Raw genomic sequence first — 15,000 nt, 5'->3', positions numbered from 1 at the left:
GTAATATTAATTAATTAATTATAAGTAATATAAATAACTATGTTTGTCATTTATATATATATATATTAAGAAAAATGACTCTTAATAAATAATAATGAAATTAAATAATAATAAATAAAATCAAAATTTTGATATATAGAGTGAGGGTGGGGATAAATCATTACACCAAAACGAAGAACATTTGTTTATTTTGATATAAATTATAAAAACAATATAAATTAGTTTCTTTTTGAACTAATTGATTCTTTTACATTACAATAAAAAGAGATCCATAGATATAGATCTATTATCTATGAAATATTTGGAAAAGATTTATAATATTCAATGGTTTTACTTTAGATAGAAAAAAAGAAAGAGGGAATTAAGATAAATAAGACATACGGCTAATTACAGAATAATTCGTTTTCATTTACAGAACAAATGTCTTTCACATCGAACTATAGTAATAAAAAAACTATCCTAATTGTATGGCAGTTCCAAAAAAGCGCACTTCTATATCAAAAAAAAATATTCGTAAAAATTTTTGGAAAAAAAAGGGATATTGGACAGCATTGAAAGCCTTTTCATTAGCTCAATCCATTTTTACAGGTAAATCAAAATTTGTAACAAATAAAATAAAAATGTTGGATTGGAATAATATAAATTAGCTCGATTCAAAGAGTATTCTTTAAATACTCATTTTATACTAATACTAGTATAGAATATGGAACATATATTTAGAATCTATTATATATATAGAATTAGATTCTATATATATAATAGATTCTAAATATATAGAATCTAATTTTTTTCATATTTTTGATATTCGAATAAATACAAATTTTAAATTTACTTGTTATTATCAATTTATACTAAATGTTTAGTAAAGAAATGTACTAAATAAATAGTGCACTTTAAGCGATTCTTTCAATCTCGACGATTGACTAAAGAGTTGGTTATTATGATTTCGAGTAAGCCGCTATGGTGAAATTGGTAGACACGCTGCTCTTAGGAAGCAGTGCTAGAGCATCTCGGTTCGAGTCCGAGTAGCGGCATGGCATCCTATCCTATATTTTTAAAATTTGAAAAGAAGAAGTCCTATAATGAATTCAATTCCCTATTTCTATTCCTAGTATTCATACCTTTTTTATTTTCATTATAGATATTTATTTTCATTATAGATATGATATTTTCAACTTTAGAGCATATATTAACTCATATATCGTTTTCCGTCATATCAATTGTTATTTCAATTCATTTGATAACCTTATTAGTCAATGAAATTGTAGGATTATATGATTTGTCCAAAAAAGCCATGATAATAACTTTTTTCTGTGTAACGGGATTGTTAATTACTCGTTGGTTTTTTTCGGGCCATTTACCATTTAGTGATTTATATGAATCACTAATCTTTCTTTCATGGGGTTTTTCCATTTTTCATATGGTTCCGTGTTTTAAAAAGGAGAAAAACCTTTTAAGTACAATAATCGCACCAAGTGTTATTTTTACCCAAGGCTTTGCGACTTCGGGTCTTTTAACCAAAATGCATCAATCTGTAATATTAGTACCCGCTCTACAATCCCATTGGCTAATGATGCACGTAAGTATGATGATATTGGCCTATGCAGCTCTTTTATGTGGATCATTATTATCAGTAGCTATTTTAGTCATTACGTTTCAAGAAGCCATCCAAATTCTTGCTTTTACCAAGAATTTGGATTTTTTAAATAAATCAGTTGATTTTGTCGAAATAAAATACATGAATATGAATGAAAGAAACAATGTTTTACGAAAAACATCTTTTTATTCTTCTCGAAATTATTATAGGTCTCAATTTATTCAACAATTGGATCGTTGGGGTTATCGTATTATTAGTCTGGGTTTTCTGTTTTTAACGATAGGTATTCTTTCAGGGGCAGTATGGGCTAACGAGGCATGGGGGTCCTATTGGAATTGGGATCCAAAGGAAACTTGGGCTTTTATTACTTGGACCATATTCGCTATTTATTTACATACTCGAAAAACTAAAAAATTTGAAGGTGTAAATTCTTCAATAGTGGCCTCTATCGGATTTCTTATAATTTGGATATGTTATTTGGGGATCAATCTATTAGGAATAGGACTACATAGTTATGGTTCATTTACATCTAATTAATTTTCAATGAGTAAAGAACCTGAGAAATAAAAATATGGAAAGCATATAAATATTTACTTTCCATAAATCGTGGAGAACCCTTTCAATCAAGTAATGTAATGATTCAAGGGGTTCTCACAAACAACAAACATATTGGATTATAATTTCAATTTTTTTTTGTTAAGTGAATCTAACAGAAAAATATTCTTTTTCATAAGGTTTTTTTCTCTTTTTTATTCATTTATTCATGAAAATGCTCTATCAAAAATTAGCTAGAATAGCTTCAACCTTGTCAACCGAGAATGAAAAAATGAAATCTGGATAAATACCAATACCTATTACGGGTATAAGGATAGAAATCGAAATAAATAATTCTCTCGGCCCAGAATCAAAAAAATAAGAGTTTGGTGTATTAAAAAACTTGTATCCATAGAACATCTGCCGTAAAATAGATAATAAATAAATAGGAGTTAATATCATTCCAATTGCGGTTACAAAAGTAATTAGTATTTTCATCATGAAAAGATATTTTTGACTAGTAATTATTCCAAAAAAAACTATCAATTCGGCAACAAAACCGCTCATGCCCGGCAATGCAAGAGAAGCCATCGATAAGATAGTGAAAATCGTGAATATTTTTGGCATTGGGATAGCCATTCCGCCCATTTCGTCAAGATAAAGAAGACGTAGTCTATCATAACTAGTTCCTGCCAAGAAAAAAAGGGCAGCCCCAATAAATCCATGAGATATTATTTGTAAAATGGCCCCGTTGAGCCCAGTATCACTTATAGAACCAATTCCTAGAATTATGAAACCCATATGAGATACCGAAGAATAAGCTATTCTTTTTTTTAAATTACGTTGACCAAAAGATGTTGAAGCGGCATAGATTATTTGAATAGAACCTAATATCATTAACCAGGGGCAAAATATTGAATGAGCGTGGGAAAATAATTCCATATTAATTCGAACCAACCCATATGCTCCCATTTTTAATAAGATTCCGGCTAAAAGCATACAAGTGCTGTAATGTGCCTCTCCGTGGGTATCCGGTAACCATGTATGTAAGGGTATAATCGGCGATTTGACAGCAAAAGCAATAAGAAATGCCGTATATAATATTATTTCTAGCGCCACAGGATACGATTGATTAGTTAATGTTTCAAAATTTAATGTTGGTTCATTAGAACCATATAAACCGATACCCAGAATTCCCATTAATAAAAAAACAGAACCTCCTGCAGTGTACAAAATAAACTTTGTAGCTGAATACAAACGTTTCTTTCCCCCCCACATGGCTAAGAGTATATAAACGGGAATTAATTCCAATTCCCACATGATGAAAAAAAGTAAAATGTCTCGAGAAGAAAATGGTCCGATTTGACCGCTATACATTGCTAACATCAGGAAATAGAATAATTGGTATTCTCGAGTAACCGGCTGAGCCGCTAAAGTGGCTAAAGTAGTTATAAATCCCGTCAGTAAAATAGGTCCTATAGAGAGTCCATCTATTCCCAATCTCCAGTAAAAATCAAAAAAATTGATCCATTTATAATTCTCCGTCAGTTGAATTAGTGGATCATCCAATTGGAAATGATAACAAAATGCATAGGTTGTTAGAAGGAGATCGATTAAGCATATAGAAATGCTATACCACCTAATTACCTTATTTCCCCTATGAGGGAATAAGAAAATTAAGGAACCTGCGGCTATTGGGAAAACTACAACTATTGTTAACCAAGGAAAATAATTCGTCATAAAAATAAGATACACTTGGGCCAGAAAAGCCCGTGCTCAAAAAAAAATACAAAATATTTTTTTGAGCACGGGTTTTTGCCAGTAAAAAAACGTATTCGTGTGGTGTTTTTTGAAACGTATCAATAAGCTAGACCCATACTTCGAGTTGTTTCAGGCCCTAAATAAACCCGAACACTTAAGAAATCCGTCGGACAAGCGGACTCACACCTCTTACAACCAACACAGTCCTCTGTTCTTGGGGCAGAAGCTATTTGCTTAGCCTTACATCCATCCCAAGGTATCATTTCTAATACATCTGTGGGACAAGCTCGGACACATTGAGTACATCCTATACATGTATCATAAATCTTTACTGAATGTGACATTGTATCTATAGTAATTTTTGAACATAAAAAATGAAAATTATCGATCTAGTAAACTCGTAAATGAATCATATATTTATATACCAGATGAATCAATGATTTGTTATAATATTGTTAATTGTTAATCAAAAAAGATGTCTAGATAAATTTAGAATAAGGAATAGAAGAGGATACTTTGATTTCTTATGATTTAGGCAATGCAAACATGATCAGAAGTTGTGTAGAATACATATTAATTTGAATTGATAAATATTACACTCACTATTTGATTGAATTGAATTTTTTTATTAATTATGATTAATTAATGCTATTTATTCAACAAATTCGATTGATTGATACGGGTTGATTTTCTGTTACGAGCAATTGCGGAAACAATAGCCAGTCCGATAGCTGCTTCAGCGGCTGCAATAGCTATAACAAAAATTGAAAAAATATTTCCTTTTAATTGGCGATTATCAAAAAAATCAGAAAAAGTTACGAGATTTATATTAACTGCATTCAGTATAAGTTCAAGACACATAAGGGCTCTAACCATATTTCGGCTCGTGATCAATCCATAGATACCTATAGAAAATAAATAGGCACTCAAAACAAGTACATGTTCGAGCATCATTGACCAACTCCTTATTAATTTTGATTCATTTCAATATGAACAACAATTCAACAGATTCAATTGACTAAAGAATATACCAAGTCTGGAACAAAAGAATATATTGGCAATAAAAAAAAAGAGTTTATACATAACATAGAATTGAAAAAAAAAAATAAAATCTTGATTTATATTACTAATTCTATAAAGATTTTTTACTGGCGAGCTACAACAATTGCACCTATCAAAGCAACTAAAAGAATTATTGAAATTAGTTCAAATGGAAGAAAAAAATCGGTTGATAAATGAATTCCAATTTGTTGACTAGTACTTATCAAATCTTGCTCAATAATCTGATTTGGTCTTGTAGTCCAAATAATTCCGTACCATGAAGTATCTGAAATAATAGTTATTAGTGAAACAAAAATACTTGTACAAACTATCAAAGTAATTCCATCCCCAACAGTCCAAAGATTAAAATCTTGGTAATATTCGGAACTATTCATGAACATCACAGCAAATATGATTAAAATGTTAATAGCTCCCACGTAAATAAGTAGCTGTGATGCAGCTACAAAATGGGAGTTTGATAAAATATATAATAAGGATATACAAACAAGAACCAGTCCCAACGAAAAAGCAGAAAAAATAGGGTTGGTAAGTAATACTACTCCTAGACTTCCTAATATAATACCCGATCCCAGAAAGACTAAAAGAAAATCGTGTAGCGTTTCAGGCAAATCCATTATATGTAAAAAAAAAAGACAAAGAAATCGAAATTTCATGACCGTATTGATATGACCAGGAAAAAAAAATTTATATACTTAAATTTTTTTTTTATTATATTTTGATAATATTTTATTTTGATTATTCTCTTATCTCTTATATATTCTATATAATCTATAATATATATATAGATTATCATTATTTATAGAGTTATATATATAGTCTATTCTATACTATTCTGATTTTCTTTTTTATTTTATATTTATTTATTTTATATTTATTAAGAATAAAAATAATTTTTAATTATAAAAAATTCTCTTTTTTTATTTTATTTGAATTGTTCGAATTGTATAATCATCAATTACTGACATTGGTAAACGGCCCAAAGCAATTTGATTATAGTTCAATTCGTGACGATCATAAGTTGAAAGTTCATATTCTTCAGTCATTGATAAACAATTTGTTGGGCAATACTCAATACAGTTACCACAAAAAATACAGATTCCGAAATCAATACTGTAATTTAGCAATCGTTTCTTTCGAATATCAGTTTCCAGTTTCCAATCAACAACGGGTAAATCTATAGGACATACACGAACACATACTTCACAAGCAATGCATTTATCAAATTCAAAATGGATTCGACCGCGGAAACGTTCCGATGTGATTAATTTTTCATAAGGATATTGAATAGTTACAGGTAAACGATTTGCGTGAGATAAGATAATAATGAAACTTTGACCAATGTACCTTGCAGCTCGGACTGTTTGTTGACCATAATTCATGAACCCAGTTACCATAAGGAACATATCGTAAATATCTATGAATATTTTTGTTTTATTTCTTTCTCTTATTTGAGACAAGTTATGAATATAGAAAATAAATCTTTTAGAGTGAAAACAATTGAGACGAAGTTGTTAATAATAGATTACCGAGAGAAATAGGTAAAAGAAATTTCCATCCAAGATTTAATAATTGATCCATTCTTAGCCTAGGCAAAGACCATCTTGTTATGATAGAAACGAATAAGAAAAAATAAGTTTTAGCTAATGTAATAAAGAGATCAATTGTAGTTCCAAAAACTCCATATGTTTTATTGATTTCAAAAAACTCAGAAACGAATATGTACGGAATAGAGATATTTGAACCGCCCAAGTAAAGAACTGTTACAAATAATGAAGAAATTAAAAGGTTTAAATAGGAAGCAACGTAAAATAAACCAAATCGAATACCCGAATATTCTGTTTGATAACCCGCTACTAATTCTTCTTCTGCTTCTGGTAAATCAAAAGGTAATCTTTCACATTCTGCTAGTGAAGAAATTAGAAAAACAATGAAACCGATAGGTTGACGCCACAAATTCCACCCCCAAAAACCATATTTTGATTGCGCATCAACTATATCAACTGTACTTAAACTGTTAGATAATCCTAGTCGGTGATAACATTACTGTTCCCATCTCTATTACAGAACCGTACATGAGATTTTCACCTCATACGGCTCCTGGAAAGCCTTAAGTAAATCTAAGGACCGGGACGATTCTTTATCTCGTGATATATCCATATCCATAAGATATAGAAGATTTAAATCTATCAAACGGTTCTGAATTAGACCAATTCAATTCTGTCTGTTCTAGAAATAACTAAATACGAAAGATAAATCCATTTTAATAAAACATACAAATACAATAAGGCACGTCTGAATTGATCTCATCCCTTAAAAATCGAAATTTGAATTTGTTGAGTAATAACTGAATTCTTCAATAAAATACTCTTTTAGAATTCTCCATAACCCTCGGCATTTTGAATTACGAAAAAGAATTACACATTCGTTTCTTAATTATCATGTGAATTTGATCTCCATGAATATGAATATGGATATAAGAAATCATAGCACAAAAAAGAGATCTGCTTTTCGTTTATGATTTCTTCTTCTTTTTTCGTTCCTATTCTTCTTTGTTTGTGCTATGAAAAAGGGACTTAAAAAATTTTAAAGGATTTTTTCGTTCCTGATAGTAATTTATTTAATCGGTGGATGGAAGCATACTCTGGATCGGAGTTATGGGGAGTACTGCTTGATTTTTTCTACCAACTTAAAGCCCCAATTAGTATTCTTTTTCTATTATGCGTAAATTGTCTTTTGGATAATTTACAAAATCTGTGTTACTAATCCTTTGTGTATCTTGGTGTTTCTAACCATCCACTCTTTTTTTTATTAACCCCTTATTTTAACATCTAGGATCATACAAATGATAACTAAAACTCAATAAGGTTGGTCTTTTGAGCCCGCTTCAAAACAGGATGAAAAATATTCTCCAATCTTGGGTTAAATGTCCTCTTCTCTTTATAATTTATTTTATTTGACTTCATTCTTATACATAGAAAATGAGACTCAATATTTTTACTGCCATTTAAAATCATCATACTATCTGTTAACTATAGGTAATAGAGTATTCTGAAATTTTATTCAATATAAGCTGTTTTTTTTCACTCATATAACTATCTAATTTAGTTCTTCAATCCGAATTGTGAAAAATCAAATTAAGATAATGAAGGTTTCTATTTAATTTATTCGACTCCTTTCCTATTATATATAGTACTATAAAGAGAGGAGCATAGCAATAGCATCGAATAGCTTTTTTGGTTTCAACGAATCGCACGTAGAGATATTGATAAGACACATAGAGTTAATGGTATTTCATAACTAATCGATTGAGCAGCAGCTCGTAGACCACCCAAAAAGGAATATTTATTATTTGACCCATATCCTGACATAAGAAGTCCAATGGGAGCAATACTCGAAATAGCAATCCATAAAAAAACACCGATATTGAAATCAGATAAAACAAAGTTATAGCCAAAGGGAATTACTGAATAACTTATTAGAATTGATATTACTGATATGGATGGTCCGATACTGAATAAACGAATATCTCCCCTAGATGGAATAAGATTCTCTTTGAATAGTAGTTTTGTTCCGTCTGCTAGAGCTTGAAGAATTCCAAAAGGACCAGCGTATTCGGGTCCAATACGCTGTTGTATCCCTGCAGATATTTCTCTTTCTAACCATACAATTGCTAGTACACTTATTGTGATTCCCAATACAAGAATCAAAATAGGTACAAGTATCCATAGAATTCCATAGACCTCTTTGAAAGATTCCAATCCGGAAAAATAATTTATATCTTGGACTTCCGTTGTATCAATTATCATTTCAACGATCAACTTCTCCCATAATGATATCTATGCTACCTAGTATTGTCATAATATCAGCCAATTTCATTCTTTTAACTAATTGAGGAAGAATTTGCAAATTGATAAAACCAGGTGGACGAATTTTCCATCTCCAAGGAAAACCATTCTGATCTCCTAGTAGAAAAATTCCTAATTCCCCCTTGGGGGCCTCAACTCTCACATAAAGTTCTTGTTTGGGCAATTCAAAAGTCGGAGACGATTTTTTACCAATGAATCGATATTCAAAATCATTCCATTCTGGCTCCTTTTCTCTATCAAAGGAGCGAATTTCTAAATTTTCATATGGCCCACCTGGAATTCCTTCCAAAGCCTGTTGAATAATTTTAATGGATTCCATCATTTCACCAATTCGAACTAAATAACGAGCTAATGAATCTCCTTCTTTTTGCCATTGAACTTCCCAATCAAATTCCTCGTAACACTCATAATTATCGACTTTACGTAGATCCCATTGTATTCCGGAAGCCCGAAGCATCGGTCCTGATAACCCCCAATTTATAACTTCCTCTCTACCAACAACACCTACGGCTTCAACTCGTTCTAAAAAAATGGGATTTCGCGTAATCAGTTTTTGATATTCAATAACCCTTGTTAAAAAATAATTGCAAAAATCAAAACATTTATCTATCCAACCATAAGGTAGATCAGCCGCTACTCCTCCAATACGAAAATAATTATGCATCATTCTCATACCTGTCGCAGCTTCAAATAGATCATATATTAATTCTCTTTCTCTAAAAATATAGAAAAAGGGGTTTGTGCACCAATATCTGCCATAAAAGGTCCCAGCCATAGTAGATGAGAAGCTATGCGACTTAATTCCAACATAATTACTCGTATATAGCTGGCTCTTTTAGGTACTTGAATATTTCCCAATTGTTCCGGTCCATTTACGGTTATTGCTTCTGTGAACATAGTAGCTAAATAATCCCAACGTGTTACATAAGGCAGATATTGTATAATTGTTCGATTTTCCGCAATTTTTTCCATACCTCTGTGTAAATAACCCAATATTGGTTCACAATCAATAACATCTTCACCATCCAGAGTAACAATAAGTCTAAGAACACCATGCATTGATGGGTGTTGAGGCCCCATATTGACTATCATGAGGTCTTTTCTTGTAGCTGGCACATTCATAGGTTTTTCCTCGATTCATTCTTCCATGAATCGTTAAAAAAAAAGTTCATCAAAATTCAGGATCTAATAAATCGAATAATTGAAAATGATTCTTGAAATTAACGAATTTGTGAATCCCGAATACCCAACTGATTTATTAATTTTTTATAACGTATTTTATTTTTCTTTGACAAATAAGACAGTAGTCGTTGCCGTTTTCCTAGAATTATATGTAAACCCCTTTGAGATAAATAGTCTTTTGGGTGTAATTCCAAATGTGAAGTAAGTCTTAGTATCTTATTATGGAAATTGAATACTTGAAATTCAACTGATCCGGGGTTTTCTTCTTCTTTTTTTTTTTGTGAAATAACAGGTATAAATGAATTTTTTATCATAAAATGAAAGCTTTTCTCTCCCCCTCGTTTTTGGTAGATATTTTTATTGATCGGTAATAGTAATGACACTAATTTTTAATTTTGTATATAAAATTATCTTAAATTTATTTTTTTTTTTTTTTTTCAAATCAATTATATTATTATATTATTAAGGAATGTAATTCAAATAGATAAAAAAATAAATACTATATTTATTAATTGAATAAATAAAAAATTCTATTGTCTTGTCTATTTCAAAAAAAAATAAGACCATCGCATTTCTTTTTTTATTTAAATTTATTTATATAAAAATATAAATAAATATATATATATAAATTTATATTTATATATATATATTTATTCACATATCAGATATGTTACAAAAAATATTATGATAATGATAATATAGAAGATAAATGTAGATTCTAAATTAATCTTTCAATCGAGGATACATATGTATCCTTAATATACTGAAATGGCTTCCATTATGGGTATTAAACCAATAGCGGTTTATACAAGCTAAATCTTCTAATCGATAATTTGGCCAAAGAAATAATTTAAAATTCATTAGTTTTTTTGTTTCGCTATCAAGATCTTTATTTTTAGTCAAAACTTGAGAAACATTTTTTATTTGATTCTCATTGTCATTTATTGTTTTTCTATGCACAGTATTTCTATTCCTAGGATTGAAACAAGTTAGAATTCTCAATTCTCTACGGCGTCTAGTGGACAAAAGATTTTCAGGAACAAACAAATCATAAAGATTTTTATCTTTATTTTCTGTTATCTTTTGATCAACACGACTTTTTTTCTTTTTCCAACTCCAACTTTTTCGCGTCTTACTCTTATGAATCAACGGTAGTCTTATGGTTTGATATAGAAGAGATTGTTCATGCTTTTTTCTAGGCAGGCGAATAGGTTCAATAAAAAAGATTAGCCTTTCCTTCAAGTCCTCAGTGTCCCTACATTCTGTATAACAAAAATCCTTCGTCCTTGAATCAACCAGCATTTCTATATCTAGCTCTAGCTTTTTAATCGACATTATTACAATTTTGTTGAATTTTTTCATTCTAAGCAGGAGACAAAATAAGTTGGTATTATCCATTCCTATTTCTTCGTCGGAACTATCACAGTGCAAATAAAAACCCAAATATTTTGATAGTAAGAAATCCCGTTCTCCCTTTAGATCGGTCCTGTATTTAGAATCTGATCCTTTATAATAGTATGAGACAGATTTAAGATCTTCATCTACTGTATTCACGTATTCTTCCGTTGTTAACTCTAAATTATCAAGCTGCAAAACAAAGAATTTTATTGGTAAGATCCAAGGATTCATCTTATATGCACAATATAATTTGCTTAATTTTGAAAAGAACCAAAATCCGGGAATAAGGAATTTATCCTTCGGTCTAGAAGTCTTTTTCCTTTTTACATTCATTCCCATCCAATTGAAATACTTTCTATCCAGATTTTTTTCCAGATTTTTTTCCATATCTAGAATATCATATTCTTCTAGATAATTTTGGATAGAGATGTTGTAATTATAAGAAATCGCTTGGTTTTTATTCGGTGATCTATATCCATAAATAGAGGATTTTTTCTTATTCGCAAAATTAAGATATTGATAGGAGAAAAGATCATATCTATATTGTTTTTTAATTTTGTTTTTAATTTCTATTTTTAATAAGTCTCCTTCTTGTTCTTGTTTTTTGGAAAGAATTAATTCTTTCCAAATTAATTGATTTTTTTCATATGAATCATATTCAACTAAATCTTTATTTTGAGCCACACGATGTTCATTGATTCTATTCCTCCAGTTTTGTGATACTAATCTCGACCATCTCTTCTCAGGTAAATCATATTGATAAAGAACCTTGAACCAATTTGTCCATGGATTCATTAACGAATCGGAACGTTTCTTATGTCTTAATTTGGAATTATATGTTCCTTGCATTCTAAAAAAATAATCCTTTATTTCATTCTTAAGAAAAAAAGATCTTCCAGGAGATTCCAAAATAGATCTTATCTTAAATTTAGATCCATTACTAAATTGGATTTGTGATAATTTATAAAATACATATTCTTGTGACAAAGATGACAAAGAAGATACATCCCAAGAATTCTGTGAATTCATATTCGTAATATTCTCAGATTTCTCTAGAATCGATATAAGTCTACTTACACTTAGATTTTCAAATCTTTCTTCCATTTCTTCCATTTTTTTTTTTTTGTCGTAAATGGGTTTTTTTACATTTAGTATTTTGTCTGTTGATTCAAGAAAATCAAGAAAACGTTGTCGATGGATCCTAGCAATACTACTGATACATAAAAGGATATCTATGTATACCCCTTCTATGAAAATTTTGAAAAAAGAATAGGATTTACGTATTAATCGAACAAATCTTCTTTGTAAGATTTGCAAATTATTTTTTTGTAATTCTAATCTTTTAGCATCATAAGTAGTTTTGTTCGAATTCAAATTGATCTCTGAAGTTAGAATCCCCTCTTTTTTTTCTTCTGTCATTGTTTCTATTTGTTTTATGATTGTCTTTGTTTTAACATTAAGATCTTTTATCCTTTTTTCTGTGAATGAAGAATTTGTCCAATTAATCGATTCCATTTTAACGGGTGATTCCTCAATCACCTCAATCACCTCAATCTTTGAATTATTCTTACTGATTGTTGAAGTTTTTTTGCTTTCACTCAGTTCATCTATTATTTTGAACCTAAATAGAATACTTTTAAGAATCCTTTTGATGTTCCAGTTTTCTATTTTTTTTAACATAGTTGGAAACCATTTTTTTCTTTCATTTAAAAATTTTAGAACTAGAAAAAAATGCTTTTTCAAATCTTTTTTCAATTGTTTTCTTATTGTTTTTAAAACGGGACCAAAAATTGAAAGTGGGTCTCTTGGGAAACCCTCATCAAGGTACGATTCTACTAGTGTTCCATAACCTGTTAAAAACCAGAAGTTTTTGTTTTCAGTATATTTTTTTTCTGTGGATCTTTTTTTTTTTTTTTTTCAGTAGATTGTACCTTAGATTTGTGCCAAGCTTTCAGAACAAAAGGGTTTAAGATCCTTATCTGAATACCCTCGTCGAACCAGTTTTTTGGCAATTCTTTGTCGGATACTGGAATGCCCTGATAGGTGCATTTAATATGAACTTCCCTGCTCCAATCCCTAAAATCTTCTGACCATTCGGGATTTTGAAATAATAGGATACGAATGATATTTTTAGTTATTATCAATGAAGGTAGTAGAATATATTTTCTAAAAAAAGATTGGATTAGTAATACAAAACTTCTAATTATTAGACCATATAGAATACTTTCCCAGTCTTCTTCTATTTTTAGACGTCTTATTTCAGCGTCGTCTTTGGCGTCCTCTTCGTATTTGTGTTCGAGCCTTTCCTGAAACTCCACAAATTCTGAATTGTCAGTACCAGGTTTCCTGAACATTTCTTTGAAAATTTGGGATAGATCATCGAAAAGATCACCAAAAATAAAATATAATGGGTCTATCATCTCCAAAAAAATGGGGGAATGGGGCTGTGCATTTCCTTGAGAAAGTTTCGTTGTCGCTATTTTACGCCTTAGAGGGCGCATAGATCCCTTAATTATATCTCGATCAAAATCTGGTTCGCGTAAAAAATTTACTAGAAAAAATTCGTGATTTAGGTCCACTTCAGGAATAGCGTCATTGTCATTTCTAGGACCAATATTCAAAGTCAGTGAATCTGTATTCCCATTAAAAATTACCATACGTTCGGCTTTTGCGGAACGAATCTGAAACTCTTTTGTTAGTCTTTCCGTCATTTGCTCCAATTCGTCGATTAACTCGTATGACCATCGAGGAACTTGTTTACTGATTTCGTTTATTCCAGTACATTTCTTTCTATTAAAAATGGTTTGGTTGTTCTGATCAGTTCTAATTGCCTCGAATAAGAATTTTTTTTTTCTTTTTTTTTCTTCGGAATATATTTTTACTTGTTCATGTTCTGGAAATAAATAAAGTCCGTCAAAATTAAAACTTGATACGGATTTTTCCGAAAATTGACTTATTAAGTTAAAAAAAAAACCAATTTCAGTTAATAAAAATTTTCTATCAAATTGATCTATTTTCTGTTCAAATTCTGGATAATTACTATTATCAAATTCTGGATAATTACTATTATCAAATTCTGGATAATTACTATTAATAAGAAGGAGACCATGAATCTTATTTATCAAAATGGAATTTGTTGTGTAAGTTTCATTTTGAATTGATGGTGAAAAGCTTTGTCCACGAAAAGGTCCATTCAAGAAAGGATCATATATTTTAGTTAAATATTTTATTTTCCTCTTATCATTAGACAATCTAATTCGGTTTTCAAATACATCCACAGGAATAAATTTCTTATATTTCTTATATTTCTTATCTAGAACTTTTGCCCTTTTAAAAAATTCATTGCTTAGTTTCTTTCTTTTTTCTTTATTATTGGAGCTCCAATAATTAGACAATTCATTATCATTATAGGAGATTTTATCTTTTGTGAAGAGATCCATTTTTTTTTCCATGATTTTCAGAAAACTAGATAAATCAGGTGGATACGTGAAAGAGATTCGTTCTTTTCCATCACTTTGACATATATGAAAAAAAAACTGTGAATTTTCATCTCGTACGACTCTTTCAAAGTGATCGTTTTTTATATATCGCAATGGCCTA

At 30.0% G+C, this 15,000-nt stretch overlaps 3 protein-coding genes across 3 annotated transcripts in view; all 3 read right to left on the bottom strand.

Annotated features, from left to right (window-relative positions):
* Positions 1 to 7,482: 7,482 nt before the first annotated feature.
* Positions 7,483 to 8,935, bottom strand: LOC120575840 (NAD(P)H-quinone oxidoreductase subunit 1, chloroplastic). The gene has a single exon (XM_039833047.1). The coding sequence runs from the start codon at positions 8,758 to 8,760 to the stop codon at positions 8,194 to 8,196; it is 567 nt and encodes a 188-aa protein (XP_039688981.1). The 5' UTR covers positions 8,761 to 8,935; the 3' UTR covers positions 7,483 to 8,193.
* On the bottom strand, positions 8,762 to 9,942 carry LOC120580074 (NAD(P)H-quinone oxidoreductase subunit H, chloroplastic-like). Its single transcript, XM_039833043.1, is given in 2 exon segments — positions 8,762 to 9,558; positions 9,561 to 9,942. Coding segments are annotated over 2 exon segments (1,179 nt in total).
* A 3,293-nt stretch (positions 9,943 to 13,235) lies between these two features.
* The window catches only part of LOC120579889 (protein TIC 214), a 2,772-nt gene continuing 1,007 nt past the window's right edge, over positions 13,236 to 15,000 (bottom strand). Inside the window, exons 2-5 of the mRNA XM_039832632.1 lie at positions 14,283 to 14,293; positions 13,625 to 14,190; positions 13,332 to 13,486; positions 13,236 to 13,250 (exon numbers count right to left, since the gene is read on the bottom strand). Of these exons, the coding sequence (XP_039688566.1) occupies positions 13,236 to 13,250; positions 13,332 to 13,486; positions 13,625 to 14,190; positions 14,283 to 14,293 (747 nt within the window). The remainder of the gene's footprint in view (positions 13,251 to 13,331; positions 13,487 to 13,624; positions 14,191 to 14,282; positions 14,294 to 15,000) is intronic.

The sequence above is a fragment of the Medicago truncatula genome, chromosome 4 (assembly GCF_003473485.1).
Source record: "Medicago truncatula cultivar Jemalong A17 chromosome 4, MtrunA17r5.0-ANR, whole genome shotgun sequence".
In the NCBI taxonomy this organism is placed as follows: domain Eukaryota; kingdom Viridiplantae; phylum Streptophyta; class Magnoliopsida; order Fabales; family Fabaceae; genus Medicago; species Medicago truncatula.
This window is presented reverse-complemented; position numbering and strand designations above follow the sequence as displayed.

Bases quoted from the DNA above. Each gene is read 5' to 3' on its own strand.
- LOC120575840 (XM_039833047.1), bottom strand. From the start codon at position 8,760: ATGATAATTGATACAACGGAAGTCCAAGATATAAATTATTTTTCCGGA.